This window comes from Geotrypetes seraphini, chromosome 5 (genome assembly GCF_902459505.1).
Source record: "Geotrypetes seraphini chromosome 5, aGeoSer1.1, whole genome shotgun sequence".
Lineage (NCBI taxonomy): Eukaryota > Metazoa > Chordata > Amphibia > Gymnophiona > Dermophiidae > Geotrypetes > Geotrypetes seraphini.
This window is the reverse complement of record NC_047088.1, coordinates 34,769,093-34,786,137: the sequence shown is the minus strand read 5'-3', so window position 1 is coordinate 34,786,137 and position 17,045 is coordinate 34,769,093. Positions and strand designations below refer to the sequence as shown.

The 17,045-nt window shown below is 38.1% G+C and overlaps 1 protein-coding gene across 1 annotated transcript in view; it reads left to right on the top strand.

The window, feature by feature from the left end:
* FMR1 (FMRP translational regulator 1) overlaps nt 1-17,045 on the top strand; it is an 88,412-nt gene that overhangs the window by 67,557 nt on the left and 3,810 nt on the right. Inside the window, exons 12-14 of the mRNA XM_033946273.1 lie at nt 8,294-8,483; nt 14,035-14,217; nt 16,915-17,000. Of these exons, the coding sequence (XP_033802164.1) occupies nt 8,294-8,483; nt 14,035-14,217; nt 16,915-17,000 (459 nt within the window). The remainder of the gene's footprint in view (nt 1-8,293; nt 8,484-14,034; nt 14,218-16,914; nt 17,001-17,045) is intronic.

The following is a 17,045-nucleotide window of genomic DNA, read 5'->3' as shown; positions in this document are numbered from 1 at the left end:
ATTTCGATTGGAATTTTATGGGATGCTTTCAAAGCAACTATGAGAGGACATTCTGCATATCATATCTGCATATCATACATACATATCATATTCTGCATATAAAAAGAAACTGTTAAGAAAACAATATGTGAATTTGGAAAAAGAAATTAAGAATTTGGAATTAAAATTGGTTAATAAATGGGAACAGGAGACATTTCAAATATTGTTAAAAAAAATGTGAATATAATGAAATTTCCTCTGGGTTAGTAAGGAAAGATATTTTTGCTCAGCAGGTGGTGTATTATGGTAGTGCAAATAAGGCTGGAAGATTATTGGCAAATTATTTAAAAGCAAAGAAAAGGAAGGAGAAAATAAGCATAATTAAAGATGAGTTAGGAAATTCTCATTCTCAAATTGGAAATATATTAAAACAATTTTTAAAATATTATAAGTCATTGTATTCTTCGGAGTCTTATTTAAATAAAGAGAAAGATGGGATGGATTTTTTGAATTTAGTTGAAGGTCCTAAGGTTCCTGATCATATAAAAAGAAGTTTAGATAAACCTATATCATTAAAAGAGTTAGAAATGGCATTGAAATCCCTTAGAGTTGGGACCGCTCCAGGTGGAGATGGATTTACAGTAGAGTTTTATAAAGAATTTCAAATTTCCCTATTACCGTATTTATTAAAATTATATCAGGATCAACTGAATAAAGGTTGTATATCAGGCACTATGGCAGAATCTTTAACTATTGTTTTGCCAAAGCCAAATAAAGATCGAACATTGGTTTCAAACTACAGGCCTATATCTTTAATAAATGTAGATGGTAAATTATTAGCTAAGATTTTAGCATTAAGATTGGCTAAAGCTCTTCCGCATATAATAGGAATGAATCAAACTGGATTTGTTGCTCAAAGACACTCTTCTAATAATACTAGACTGGCATTTCAGATGTATTATTTAACAAAACAAATTAATGATCCGGCTTTTTCGGTTTCACTAGATGCTGAGAAGGCTTTTGATCGTGTAGAATGGAGTTTCATGTATCAAGCTATGGAATGGTTTGGTATTGGATCCGGATTTATACAAATGATACAAGCATTGTACAGCTCCCCAACTGCTCGCTTATATATAAATAATAATTTTTCGGATGCTTTTAAGTTGCAGAGGGGAGTTAGACAAGGTTGTCCATTATCTCCTTTGCTCTTTGATATAGTTCTTGAACCCTTATTATTAGCTATTCGACAGGCAAAGGACATACAGGGTATTCCATGTGCTGGAGTGGAATATAAAGTATCTGCTTATGCAGATGACATCTTGCTTCATTTGAGGAATCCGGAAACAACAATCCCATGTCTACTGAAGGTCATAGATACATTTGGAAAATTCTCAGGATACAAAATAAATTGGACTAAATCAGAGATTTTACCTTTAAATGTGCATTGTACAAAAGGTATACTTGATTCTTTCCCTTTTATATGGAAAGAGGATGGAATAAAGTACTTAGGTATTTGGCTGAATAAAACACTTGAAGAGACAATAAGAATAAATGAAAAATTTTTATTACAAAAAGTTGTGTGAGCAATGGAATCCTTTACATTTGTCCTGGTGGGGAAGAGTACAAACTGTTAAAATGATGATTTTGCCTGTGGTTTGCTATCAATTGGGAATGATACCAGTGTTTTTTCAGGGGTTTTTCTATAAAAAATTAAATAGTATTCTGGTTAAATTTATTTGGCTGGGTAAAATTGCAAGAGTGGCTTTAGTGTCTTTGCAAAGACCAATTGAGCAGGGTGGGGTAAATTTTCCCAATTTTTATAGATATCATCAGGCCTATATTATGCGCCAAGGTATGTATTGGGTCCTCCCAGAGCTTTTGGAACAATTACCAGAGTGGTTAAGGGTGGAGAGATCACTTATCTTTCCACTTAGGCTTGATCTTTTGCTTGGTATAAAAGTGCCTAGAATACGTAAGGACAATAGAGTATTAATGGATACTTGGAAAACATTAAGGTTTGTAGACAAATTAACTACTGATTCTATTTTAAAATCGAAACAACAGACTATTTGGGTAAACTCCAAGATACAAATAGGCGGGTTTAAGGTTGTCTGGAAAGATTGGATTAAAGCAGGTATAAGATCATTAACGGAAGTAATTGATAATGGTAAGATGCTTGAATTTTCACAATTGCAACATAAATATGGTCTGAATAAAAAACAAAATTATATAAGTGGTTGCAATTGAAGCAGGCTATTCAGGTGGGGTTCCCTGAATGGAAATCTTTAAATGATCATTACAGCTTAGAATTCTTATGTTTCCAGGCAGATTTTCTGGGTCACCAGGCCGCAAAGTGATATAAAATTATATCTAATTATTTGAATAAGAAGCCTAAAAATGGATTAAGAGATATTTGGAGCATTGAGATTAAGCATCAGATTAATGCATCTCAATGGCCACGTATTTGGTCTTGGAGAATTAAAGGTACGATGTCAGCATCTATTAGGCAAACATGGTTCTTTTTGTTGCATAGAGCATTCTGGACCTCTACTAGATTACAAAAATTTGATTGCTCTAAGTCTAATAGATGCTGGCATTGTAAAATTGAAGTTGGAACTCTAGACCATCTTTTATTTTATTGTCCATGTATTCAGGCATTTTGGATATCAATATGGGATCAAGTTAATATGTTGATGGAGAGTCATGTGGCTTTATCCTATGACACAGTGATTTTTGGAATGTGTATGAGGGCCAAATGCCAAATATCTGCAGCAAACAATAAATTATTGTTGATTCTTACGGGAGTGGGAATTCAACAGATAACAACTAATTGGAAAGACTGTTCTAGATTGAATTGTACTTTTTGGTGGAACTCAGTTTGTCATATGTATAAGATGGAAAGATTTCTTGCGATACAGAGGGGGTATTTTAAAAGATTTCAAGAGGTGTGGAGGCCATTAATTGAATATTATAACGAGTAAAGTTTATTCTTTTTCCTTAGGGGATAATATATAGAAATGGGATGGGATGGGATGGGATGGGAGAGATAGGGAGGGAAAAATATTGGAAATATGTTGTTATGAAAAATAAGGAGATATATGTAATAAGATGGGATATTTATTGTTGTGCATTACTGGGTATAATAAAATGTTTAAAGTGTTTGAGGAAGAAGGATGGGGAGAGGGACAGATTTCATGTCAGATTAATTGTATTATCAAAAAGGGATGTATAATTATATATAAATTTGGAAGGAATATTTTATTGATATGGAAAAGGGTGGGAGGTGGGGGGGGGAATAAAAACATGTATAATAATATTGTTTAAGAATGCCAAGTGTGTTATGTAAATTAATTGTAATAATATTGTACACTTGTTGAAAGAAATAAAAAGGAATAAAGATTTAAAAAAAAAAAAAAAAAAGAATTTTCTAACAGACATGTATAGAAAGGTGAGCCACTTGATTAGTCATTTGGATCTTCAGAAGGCATTTGGCAAAGTCCTGCAAAGAAAATTAAAAGTCTTGGGATGGGAGACAATGCCCTATTGTTTGCTGAATGCAGGAATGCAGAAAACAGAGTAGGAATAAACAGTCGGTTTTCTGAATAGAAAAGCTATAAATGCATTCAAAAATAATCTGGAGAAAGGAGCAGCGAGTAAAGTAAAACAGTGCATTAACATTAATGTCAATCAAAGCCATTAAAACAGCAGAGGATTGTGAAGAATTGTAGAAAGATACTGTGAAGCTAGAACAAGAAGTCACTGTGTTCTGAACAAGAAGTCACCACCCAAGCAAAAGATCTTGGAGTTATTTTGGGCACTATATTGAAATTTTAAACTCGGTGTGCTATATTTATTTAAAATAAATAAATAAAAATGCAACTAGAGTGTTGGGTATTATTTGAAAAGAAATAGAGAGTAAAACTGGGCCTTGTATAGGTCCACAGTGTGAGCACATCTTATTATATTATAGAACTAGAAACATTCAGAGAAGGACAACAAACATGATAGAGGGAGATAGTTTTGGCTTGAAAAAGGCAAGTTTGAGGGAATAGAAGGTGTACATCATGAATGAAGTGAAACAATTAAATGTGGATCACTGGTTTGACTTCTCAAACAACCCTAGAAAACAGAACGATCTATGAAGCTAATGACCAGCAGATTTAAAACAGATTACAGAAAGTGTCTTATGTAGCACATAATTAAGCAATGGAATGTGTTGCTAGAAGATGTGATCAAGGCAGCTTAATATAATGGGGTTCAAAAGAGATTTGGGCAAGTTCCTAGAGGAAAAGTCCATAAAGAATTAGATAGGTAGAAAAGGGAAAATCTATTGCTTATGTCTGGAAATGAGCTATGAGACAATGGATCTGCTGTAGTAACTGGCCTAGATTATTGCATTGGTCTTTATCCAGACCTGTCTTCCACTTATCCTCGTTGTTTATAACTTGTTCAAAACGTGGCTGTTATTTGACTTGTAGAATGTTGGAACATATAACTTCATTCACTGCTTTGTACACTGCACTGGATGCATATAGCTCAGCAGGTGCAATTCAAGATCTATTTTTAAAGAAGTGTTGAGACAAGATAAAGATTCTAGTGTGTATGTGAAGGATCTGTTACACTGGTACACTCTGGCTTCTCTTGGCTTTCACAAAATTCTGGTTTTCTAGATACACCTTCCATGCAAGCAGCTAAGGGCTCCTTATACGAAGGTGCGCTAGGATTTTTAGCACACGGTAGCCGAAAATCTACTGTCTGCTGAAAAGGAGATGGTAGCGGCCCTAGCGTTAAGGCCCTAGTGCACCTTCGTAAAAGGAGCCCTAAGTCAAGGCTTTTTCTATAGCATCCTTCTCTGTCGAATATTTTGTCAGTTGAAATTATGGTAGAACAGGATGTTTGAGAAAAATGTTAAAAACCTTCTTTGAGGAAGTTATTGGTAGGTTACAGAATGTGCGCTCTTAACTAATGTGTTTTATAATTTTCTTATCTGTTAATGGCAAGTAGTTTGTGTTTTAATTTGTGTAAGGTTTTAATCAGAATTGTGATCTATAAATAAGTTTTCAAATAAATACTTTTTGCCAGAATTGCTCTAGTATTTCTTCAAAAGCCAATTGCGGAGGGGGGGGTAAATTTTCCAAATTTTTATAGGTACCATCAAGCCTATATTATGCATCAGGGTATGTATTGGATCCTCCCAGAACTTATTGATAATGCACCTGATTGTTTATATTTGAAATGGCATCTTTTGTTTCCCTTACATTTAGTTCATATTCCTAGTATTAAAATGCCTAGAAGATATAAGGATAACAGAATTTTAATTGACACATGGAAAACATTGAGATACATTAGTAATTTAACACCTATTCCAATTAATAAATCAATGAACCAATCTTTATGGATAAACTCCAAGATTCAAATTGGGGGAAATAAAATTATTTGGAAGGACTGGATTATTGCAGGCATACGAACTCTAAATGATGTTATTTCAGATGGTAAGCTGCTTGATTTTTCACAGCTACAACATAGATTTGGTCTTAATAAATCACAAAGTTTTAAATGGTTGCAGATGAAGCAGGCTATTCAGGTGGGGTTCCCTGAATGGAAAAATCTTGATAATCAATTTAGTCTGGAGTTCCTATGTTTTCAAGCAGACTTCCTAGGTCATCAAGCCGCATTGTAGTATAAATTCATATCTGGTCATATAAATAAAAAACCTAAAAATGGTCTCAGATATATTTGGAGCATTGAGATTAAGCAGCAAATTTCTGCATCTCAATGGCCACGAATTTGGTCTTGGAGAATGAGATGTACAGTGTCAGCATCTATGAGGCAAACTTGGTTCTTTTTATTGCATAGAGCGTTTTGGACCCCAGTTCGTTTACAAAAGTTGGATTGCTCTAAATCTAATAGATGCTGGTATTGTAATCTTGAAGTAGGGACATTGGATCATTTAATTTTTTTTTGTCCCTATATTATGTTATTTTGGAATTCAATTTGGACTCAAGTTAACTGTCTTCTAGAGAATCATGTAGCGTTATCCTATGACACTGTTTTGTTTGGTATATCTATGAGGAAAAAAAGTCAAATTTTGTTGAGTAATAATAAACTTTTGTTAATCATGACAGGGGTCGCCATTCAGCATATTACCAAAAATTGGAAAAACTACTCTAATCTTAGCTATACATTTTGGTGAAACTCATTATGCCATATTTATAAGATGGAACGAGCTCTTGCTACGCAGAAAGGGACTTACAATAAGTTTATAAAGATCTGGGGGCCAATGGAAAAATATTATAAAGAGTAGACATCACTTTTTATGGGAAATTATATTTTACGCATTGGGGGGTGGGGGTGGTATATTTTCCATTGAGAGTTTGTTTTTATTTCTTTAGGTAGGGCAGGAGGGAAGGGATTAATATTTTTATTTTAGATGATTTGGAAAGATGTTCAAGTGTTGTATTGAAATTATAATGATTATATTTCTGTACACTTATTGTATGTTTGAAAATGATTCATGAATTTTAATTTCAGTAGGGTGGGGGGTGGGGATATATACTTTTGTTCTTGATGATATGATTAAGATTTTCAAGTGTTACATTGAAATTTAATGGATATATTATTGTACACTTGTTTATTTAAAATGAATAAAGAATTTAAAAAAAAAAAATAATTTTTGCCATCCTTCAGGTGTTTGTGATCCTGACTGTGGATCTTGATGGGCCTAGGTGTGACTCAACATGACTTTTTTTTTTTGCATTCTTCTGAATTTATACCTTGGAAATTGCAATCAAACTAACAATTGTAAACTGTAAAATATGAAGTTTTAATCCATTAAAAGTCAGATGGGTTTTAATTGTATTGGTTAGTATATTCGAGTTATTTATATTTGCCAGACTTAAAAGATCTCAATCTGTATACTTTGGAGGTAAGGCAGGAGAGGGGAGATATGATAGAAACGTTTAAGTACTGACGTAATGTAAATGCGCATGAGTCGAGTCTCTTTCATTTGAAAGGAAACTGCAATGAGAGGGCATAGGATGAAGTTAAGAGGTGATAGGCTCCAGAGTAATCTAAGGAAATACATTTTAGATGCATACATGGTAGATGCATGGAGTAGTCTCCCGGAAGAGGTGGTGGAGACAGAGACTGTGGTCTGAATTCAAGAGGGTCTGGGATAGGCACGTGGGATCTCTCGGAGAGAGAAAGAGATAATGGTTACTGCGGATGGGCAGACTGGATGATCTGCCATCATGTTTCTATGTTTCTAATAGATAACATCTTATAGTATACCGTATTTTTCGTTCCATAAGACACACCTACTATAGAGGAGGAAAAACCAAGAAAAAAAATTCTAAAGCAATTGGTGTACCTGCCTGCCTGCCACTAGGCCTGCCCTTTACCCTGTCCCCCATCTGGTGGTCTAGTGGTAGGCCGGGACTAGGTATAGGGCACAGGGCAGGCTTAGTGACAGGCAGAAAAGCCCCCCCCCCTTTTTTTTTTTTTTTCTAAATTCCAGCGGTCCAGGCAGGCAGACACACACACACACCGGTACTTTTTTTCTAAATTACTGCGGTCCGGCAGTCCAACGCTGTATCTCCTGCCCCTCCGTCACTGGACGGCTACCTCCATGCTTTGGCTGAGTGAAGCACAATGCAGGTGCGGGACCAGGCAGGCGGAAAAAAGCTTGCACCTGCATTGTGCTTCACTCAGCCAAGGCATGGAGGCAGCCATTCAGCAAGGGAGGGGCAGGAGATACAGCACTGGACCGCCGGACCACAGGAATTTAGAAAAAAGGTACCGGGGGTATCTGCCTGCCTTCCTGGACCGCTGGGATTTTAAAAAAAGGTACAGAGGGGGTGGGTATATTTGCTCCATAAGATGCACCCACTTTTCCACCCTCCTTTTGGGAGTGGAAAAAGTGCAGCTTATGGAGCAAAAAATACGGTACAGTAAATCCCCGCAACTTCAGAGTTCACGAATCACGGACTCAGTAATTTGCAGAATTTTTCCAACCGCCTCTTCCTGGTACTAAAGTCAGGCTACACCAATCAGGAACTGGCGTGTCAAAGCAGCTCCTGATTGGTGAAGGCTGACTTTAGTACCAGGAAGAGGCGGTCGGAAAATACTGAGAATGATTTTCAGCACCAGCTGCCCTCTCCTGTCTTCGATCAGCTCCTGAACCGCATTTACAGTTTTTCGAAATTTTCAGGTGTTCCTGGAATGGAACTCCTGTGAATTTTGGGGGAGAGCTGTATTTCATATCATGATATAAAAGATATGACATAGATCTAAGTACTATTTGTATTCTAAACAGGAGGTGGACCAGCTACGATTGGAAAGGTTGCAAATTGATGAGCAGCTGCGTCAGATTGGGGCTACATCTAGACCACAACCAACTCGTACAGATAAAGAAAAAGTGTTTGATGATAACCCAGGTCTAGGCCGAGGTGCTAGACCGTACAACAATCGTGGGCGCAACAGGCGTGGTCCAGGCTATGCCTCAGGTATGTTACTGTAGAAATCCAGAAAGTGTGTAAAACGTGGATCTTTGCATTCATCTTCAAATTCTAGGATACTACAGAATTAACAAAATGATTGCAGAATTCAGTGTTTTAGGTAAAAGACATTTTATTCACAATTGTCTGAAGCTTGCAAAAAAACATATCTCTTTTGTACAATGTACACCTTCATACAATATCTTACATTTTATGAAGAAATTCATGTAAAACAAATATGCAAAGCTGGAATGGAGGTTTAGGAAAATATGAGAAAATGCAATTTTTCTAATAGAATGATAGACATCTAAGGAAGCCACTAGTGCCTTGATTTAAGAAAAAAGAAAAAAAGAAAACTTCCAAACAAAGTTTGTTATTTCAAACTTTAACAAATATACTTTCTAGGGGTCATCCCAAAGAAAGTAAGCCATCAATAGCTGAACTCTCTTCTCTCTCTATCCCCAATCCCCTGTTGTCCCTGCCAAAATTCAGAAGCAAGAGGGGCGGAGGGACTTCCTCTCAGATTTGTCACAGGTTCTTATGGATCAGAAAGTTTTAAGGATTCTTTATTCTTTTTTTGAGAGAAAAGAAAGCTTAGTAAATCTGATGAAGCAGCCTTTTGTCCTTGAAATTTCATGCCTGATTAAATTGATTAGTGCTACCTTCCTTTGTCAATTTAGTAAATTAGGCTGTCCAGTGTTCTCCCCAGGGCTTTTTAACCGGGCGGTCCACCCAGCTAATTTAGATTACCGCCCAGCTGTCATCTATCAGGAATCCTGCTGTTGCCGCCGCTCAACATAAAAAAATTCCCCCAAAATACCATCTCTCACCGGCTTGGAGATGCAAACTCATGCTTCGGGGCTTTAAGGTATGCGTGCCGGCTTCCCTCCGAAACCGGAAGTTACGTCCCGGGGCGGGCGGGGAAGAAGAGAAGGGAAACCGGCACGCACACCTTAGAGCCCCGAAGCATGAGTTCGCTACGGGCTAAGGCAGGAAACAGGCAGGAAACTGGTTAATGACGGATGGAAACTTACAACTTGCTTTGGGCCTTTCTCGCTGCCGGGTCCTGCCTACTTTCTGTTTCCGCGAAGGCAGGACCCGGCAACGAGGAAGGCCCGAAGCAAGTTGTAAGTTTTCATTCTTGCTGACCTATACCTAATGAAGCAAAAAAAAAAAGTCACGGCGCAAGGGAAGCCTCCCCTTCTCTCACTTGGAAACTTCACCGCAGCGCAGGATGCCTATGGTGCAGGACAGGACACTGAACAAATCAGACCTCGCACTCGTAGCGAACAAGGAATCTCCGGGAGCTCAAGTAGGTGAGGTCATTGTGCGAGGGGGATTGCCGGTAGTAGAAGTCAGGTGGACTGGTCTGGCCTTGTACTTATAGGGGTGTGAGTGACATCTTACTCCATGATTGATATGACTGATTACTAGGTTTCAAAGGGCCAAAATTCATTTGTGGATATATTTTGATATTATTTTATATTTAGTAATTTGTTACTGGAAAAAATGTGCAGGTACAGTAGTACTGTGGTATTTCTTCCCCCCCCCCCCCCAGGATTTGAAGTTACTGTAAAGTTATTTAAAGTTTGTTTAGCTCTTGTTAGCATAGTAATTGTGAATCATTTCTAACCAAAATGTGTATGTCTACTCAGTAAACAGGGATGTTCAAGATGCTGAATGCACAAAAAAAAAAAAAGAGGGAGAGAAAACTTAAAAAATGGTGAACTTGTGTCATATGAATATGAAGGAGTGAAAAAGCTAATTTAAGGGGCCTGCATGCAAAAACTTATATAGCTATTTGTAGAAAATAGCTCGGTTTGCATCTTGGAGATAAGGATTTTTAAAATTGAAAATGCAAAATTATGCCAAAATTTCTGGGATGCGATCATTCGTCCCCCTTCCTCCCAGCAGGTCTACCATCTCTCCTCCCATACTAGGTCCAGTTAGTGGAATGCTTTTTTGTTTGGGGGGCCCAAAAGCACTGCCCAGGCTCCACCCCCAGACCCAGCTGCAATACTAATAATAGTACTAATTGTAAATGCCATTTCTTCCATTCATTTTTCACATACACACAATATAATCTTATTAATAATACATAATGGTAACCACAAAATTAAACTACACAAAGCACACTCTTTTACCCCTCCCCACCTTGCACAGCATTTCTTCCTCTCTCCTCCACCCCCATGTGCTATGTCCACCATCTCTCTCTCATTCCTTCCCTTGCTGTAAAGGGAGTGAGGAAAGAAAGTTAGAGGGATCCAGGATATATCGCTCCGACTCCTTCTACTGCCACATCCAACATTTCTCCCTCTCTCATCCCCCCCCAGACTGTGTGCAACATCTTTTACCCCTGTCCACCAGCCTCATGCCCAACATTTCTCCTTCTATTACCCCTCTCCAGAACCATGCGACATCTCTTCCTCCATTCCCTCCACCACCAGGTCCAACATTCTTCCAATTTTGCATCTATCCCACTGTTCCCTTCCAACACCACATCCAACATTTCTCCCTCTCATCTTTCTCTACCTTACTCCTCTCCCACCATGTCCAACAATTCTCTTCCTATGCCCAACATTCTCCTCTTTCTTCCTTTCCCCATGTACACCATTTCTTTCCCTCACACCCATGCTCAATAATTTTCCCTTTCTATTCCCTCCTCCACCTCAGCATCTTTTTCCTTCTATCCTTCCATGCTATGTCCCAAGTTCATGCCCCTTCCCTCCCTTCCTTCTGCATCCCAAGTTTGTGCCCCCTCCCTCCTTCCTTCCTGACATTTTCTCTGCGTACAGTGTGCTTTGTGTTTTTTAAAATTTTATTGTTGGTAGATTATTTTGACTTGGTCATTTTAAAAGTAGCTCGCAAGCCAAAAAAGGGTGGGCACCTCCTGCTGTAGAGCCATTTCTTATATGACTGGATGAACTATATTTATCTTTTTTTTGTTAGTTGTTTAAATTCATGCAGAAATAAATGGCTAGATTGAATCTAATGACTTCATTAACGTCTTTCCCTTTTTTAAACCTCTATACCATTTGAAAGAGGGCAAATATCTAATTATTCCCTTCTAGAATTGGATACTTCTTAAATTTAGTAAAAATATTCTGGCACAAGTGTCAAACCTTAAAAAAGGAAATCATATTGAGCATTGGAAAATAATAATAAACTAATAAAAAATAGTACACATTTAGGGCTCCTTTTACTAAGTTGCGATAGTGGTTTTAGCGTGCTCTTAGCGCATGCAGAATTACCAAGTGCACTAGATGCTAATGCCAGCATTGAGCTGGCTTTAGTTTTCTCGCTTAGCGCGGGGGTTTGCGTACGCTAAAAATGCTAGCGCACTTTAGTAAAAGAGGGGGTTAATTTTCCCCATCCCACCCCACCCGGCTACTTTTTCATGCCACCCGGCTGGAAAAAATTTCTGGGGAGAACACTGGCTGTCTATGGCCTAGATGCGCAAAAGTCAGTTGGTATTACCGACTGGATCACTGTTGGCCGATTCCCCAACAGCGATCAATGCACTAAAAAGTTTGCATGCAAATGATTTGCAAGGAGGTGCAAATCATTTGCATGCAAACGCGACCGAGTCAATCGCTCAGTGAGCGATTGACACATGCGCCAAGTCCTGGCAGAAGTGACAGGGAAAGCAGCCTACTGTCACTGCTGTTAGGGCTTCTGGTTTGGTTTTGTTTTTTAATAACACAGATGTTGTATGTGTGTTAAACACAACCTGTCCCATTAAAAAAAAAAAGCCTCCCATAGCATGCCCTCCGACCCGCAGCAAAATGGCAGGAAGGATGCCCACTACTTCCTGCAATGAAGGAACTCCCTCCCCCTCCAGGCCCCCTTGCCCTGTACCTCTTAAAAGTTGGAAGCAGGAGGTACTGAGAACTCCTCCTCTTCTGACTACGATACAGGGCCTTAGGCCCCATCCTGGTGCATCATGTGATGCATGGGGAGGGGCCTAAGGCCCTGATTGGCTAAGATACCATGGGGGAGGGTCCTAAGGCCCTGTGTCATAGTTGGAGGGAGGAGGAGCATGAGGTGTTCTCAGTACCTCCTGCTTTCAACTTTTAAGAGGGGGGCCTGGAGAGGGAGTGCTTTCGTGGCAGGAGCGGAGTGGGCATCCCTCCTGACTTTTTTGGGGTGGGGGGAGGGAGTTCCTTTGTGGCAGGAGGGAGCGGGCATCCCAGAGGTAGGAGGGTGTAATTTGACAAAATGTACCATCTTAGACTTCAATTGTGCCTCATGATCAAGTTATTTATACAGCAGGTTTTTTTTATTATTATTATTGGCAGGTTTGTTTGATACATGTTGATGGTGAAAAGAAAAATATTTTAAAAAACAAACTATACCCTTAGGAATACATACAAGCAAATAGTGTAAAAACATGCCTACCCTTAACCGGCATGCATATTAAACATACACTTGCACAGTTCTATAAAATCTGTTTTCTGTTTGCAATACGTGATTTACATGCAGAAATGCCTTCTACATACACATCTATAGAGGGCAATTTTATAAGAGCATCTATTTATGTGCCTTTATCAAATAGCCACCTAGATGCTAATGTAAACCACAGAAATTACTCTTAGATTTACAGGTTCAGACATTTATACTTTCCCTTGACAGCCATTGTAAATGTCCACATTTAGATTAAGCGCACAGATAAATTAGCATATATTATAACTGATACACATACAGTGGTGCCTCACACAACGAACTTAATCCGTTCCAGGAGCAAGTTTGTTATGTGAAACGTTTGTTGTGTGAAACGCGTTTTCCCATAAGAATACATGTAAAACAAAATAATTCGTTCTGCAGCCCTGTTTTCCCATAAGAATACATGTAAAACAAAATAATTCGTTCTGCAGCCCTACATTTCCCTCCCTCCACCTCACCTTATATGCAGAGTTTGCCAGCTTTCTTTTTCACCCAGCCGCACGCTTTCAAAAAGCTGTGCACGCGCAGCTGCTGAAGTTGATCAATGTTCTCCTCTCCTGCAACTTCCGGTTTCCGGTTGCGTCAGAGGAGAAGATTGAACAACAGAGCATGCGCGCATGTGCTGCTCTTTGAAAGTGTGTGGCTGGCCGAAAAAGAAAGCCGGAAAACTCGGCATCTAAGGTAAGGTGGAGGGAGATGATGGAACACTGCATTCAGACAGGAGGGTGCTGCTGTTCCCGGCTCACATTAGGAAGCGGCGAGAGTAGTTCCGCCCCCCCCCCCCGGGCCCCTCGGGCGACTTCGTTGTGTGAAACGAAGTTCGTTATAGGGAGCAAGACAAAAAGTTCGTTATGCGCAGCGTTCGCTGTCCGAGGCGTCCGTTATGCGAGGCACCACTACACATGCTCTGCCCAGCATAGCCCCTCTACATGCCTACCAACAAAATAGATATCATCATGTCGTCAAAAATCATTTATATGCATATATGACCACTACATACATATGAAAATGGCTTCATAAAATTACCCCAGCAGATTTAATTATCATTTTTGTTTACTAATGGGACATTATCATAACGTAAACATTATTGATTAGTCTCTGTGCTTCTTTTTGACAGGAACAAATTCTGAAGCATCAAATGCCTCTGAAACTGAGTCAGACCACAGGGATGAGCTCAGTGATTGGTCATTAGCTCCAGCAGAAGAAGAACGGGACAACTATCTTCGGAGGGGGGATGGACGAAGACGTGGTGGTGGTGGAGCACGAGGTCAAGGTGGAAGAGGTCGAGGAGGTTTCAAAGGTTATTAAAGAACTAGTTTTATAATTATAAATATAACCCTCCCCCTCCCACCCTCGAATCCCTCTATTTATTTTATTTTCATATAATGGAAACCCACCCCCACCCAACTCTAAATCTTACATAATTAATAGAAAAATAAGATATAATGATAAGATGCACAAGTGCTTAGATTTATGTTTATTTATTATAAATTTTTGTACACTTAATGAAAGTTTTAAAATGAATAAAGAATTAAAAAAAAAAAAAAAAAACACCTAGTTTACAATGAGAGAGAAATTCATTTTTAATTGATTCTTGGAGCAGAATAATTTTGTTTTGCAATGAAAGCCTTGCTCCATCTTCTGAGGTGGGGATATTTAGATCACATGACTGGTCATGTTGGCCATTTTGCTAAGGTGTAGAAAATTCCGGGCTTAACTCATTCTAAATCAGACTATTCTTATGTGCTAAGCCCAGATTTAACAAGGCATTGTTGTGGAGCTGCCTTTTTTTTTGGATATTTGCTAACATTCCCATTACACACTACCTGCAAAAAATTAACATAGGAGCACATACCATCTTCTATTTAGGAGTCATTATGGGGGAAATTCTGTAAATGATGTCTAAAAAGATAGACGCCTATCACATGTCAATGATGCTTAGGCGTCTTTTATAGAATCTCGCCTAACTTAAAACAGGGGCGTAATATAGACCATGGTTTTAAAGGCCTACAGTATAGGTGCTTAAGTCCTTTAGAGAATCGCGCCTAGTGGCACCTAAGTCCTTTTCTACCCCTAAACATGCCTCCTTTGGCATTAGGCACCTATCTTTTGTAGAATCGCACCTAAGAAGATAGGCGCATATCACCCAATTAATTTATTTTTTTTCAAGCTCATAAATTGAAGCCAATTTACTAATTAAGTTAGGCGCCTCTTATAGAAGTTGCCTCTAAGTGCTCCCACATTAACCCTCTGTTATCCAGTACGTAACTCACTATCTGGATAAGGCAGGAGTGCCCACTCTCCACCCAAGATACTACCCCTCTTCAAAATGTTTAAAAAAAAATAGATAACTCCATGCAAATTTTAGGCAAAATACTGCAAACCATTTTACTGTGTTCTGCGGTAGCATATTAGCATGTGTTAACCCAGTGGTCTCAAACTCGCGGCCTGCCTGGTACTATTTTGAGGCCCTCGGTATGTTTATCATAATCATAAAAGTAAAATAAAACTGTTTCTTGATTATATGTCTCTTTAGCTATAAATTACATTATTATTATTATTATTAAGACCTAGCCAAAAGGTAAGATTTATAAAGTATAAAGAGTTTTTCCCTCATGCAAAATTGTCATTTCTTTAATAAGACATTAACTATTTTTTCTGAGGCCCTCCAAGTACCTACAAATTCAAAATGTGGCCCTGCAAAGGGTTTAAGTTTGAGACCACTGTGTTAACCATACATTTTGGACCATATTCTATAAACAGCATCTACATCGATAGTTGTCTACAAAATGGTGCCAGCCACATGTCGGTCATGCTTAGGTGCTGTTTAAAGAATGTGGCTAATGGCGCCTACCATATAACTTAGGCATTTTTTTTTTCCCCCTCCTTAATCCCCTTCAAAGTATTCTTAAAAGAACATGTTAAAACCAAAACTAGAATCATTTGAAAACACCCTCCAGCAGAGATCATTCTTTCAGAGCTCCTGTCATACCCTCCATTTACTCATATTAAACTATGACTTGATCTGCACCTCAGTATATCGTCATCATAAAATATGGTAAATAAAATATAGCTAAAGTTTTCCAGAATATCTATTCAAGATATGTAAAAAAAAATTAGTCTAAAACTTTAACAGTCATTTTTTGAAAAAATAATAAAGGTGCATACAGAACCTAACTGTAAGCAGCTTCTGAGTTCCATTTCACCGTTACCATTCAAAATAAATATAGGACCAAACCGTCATTTAGAAGATTCTCAAGTACACCAAACAAGAATAATATATAAAAATCAACTTAGGCATTTTTAATGTAAGCCAGGATCATCTCTACCCCTAAGAACGCCTACTTTAACCTTAGGCAGCTTCATGTAGACGCAATTACAACAGCTACTGTAGTAGGTGCCTTCCGATCCGGTGCCTACTTTATTTTAACAAGTTTTTAATTATGTTTTAAGGGTGTGACCAATAACCACACCGATTAAAACTAATTAAACAATTAAGTTAGACGGCAGTATGGCACCTTCCGCTGCCTAACTTAAAGCGCCGTTTACAGAATGTGGTTGATAAAAATTGTATTGAACTTTGTTGCTGTGTAATATTTATTCATGTGGTGGTCTATATGAGATTTAATAAAGATCTTTTAAATAAGTTTAAAAAATAACCTTGGTTTAATATAGCTACAAAGTTTGTCTTGCTATGCACAAGCAGAGTAGGTTTTTTTTTTTTTGTTTGTTTGTTTTTATATTTCTTGATTTTATTTTATTTTTTTCCTTTTTCTTTTGAAGGTGTTTTTTTTTGTTCTTGGTTTCTTGTATATTTAGAAATTAGGAGTATGTTAGAAGTATCTGTCTAATTTTATACCTATGATTGCTGATATTTTTGGTTGTTATAATGCAACTTTATTTTTCTAGTATAAGCAAAACATCAAATTACTTAAAGTAGGTTCCATTTTCAACTTTCAGCATTTGAGTAATAACTTGCTTAATCGTTTGTTTATAGTAAGCGATGATCCATCAGGGACAGATAACCGTCAACGTAGCTCAAGAGATGCTAAAGGGAGAACAGCAGCAGATGGGTCACTTCAGGTATATATTATATATGTGCTATGTGTGTGTTTTTTAAGAAGGAAG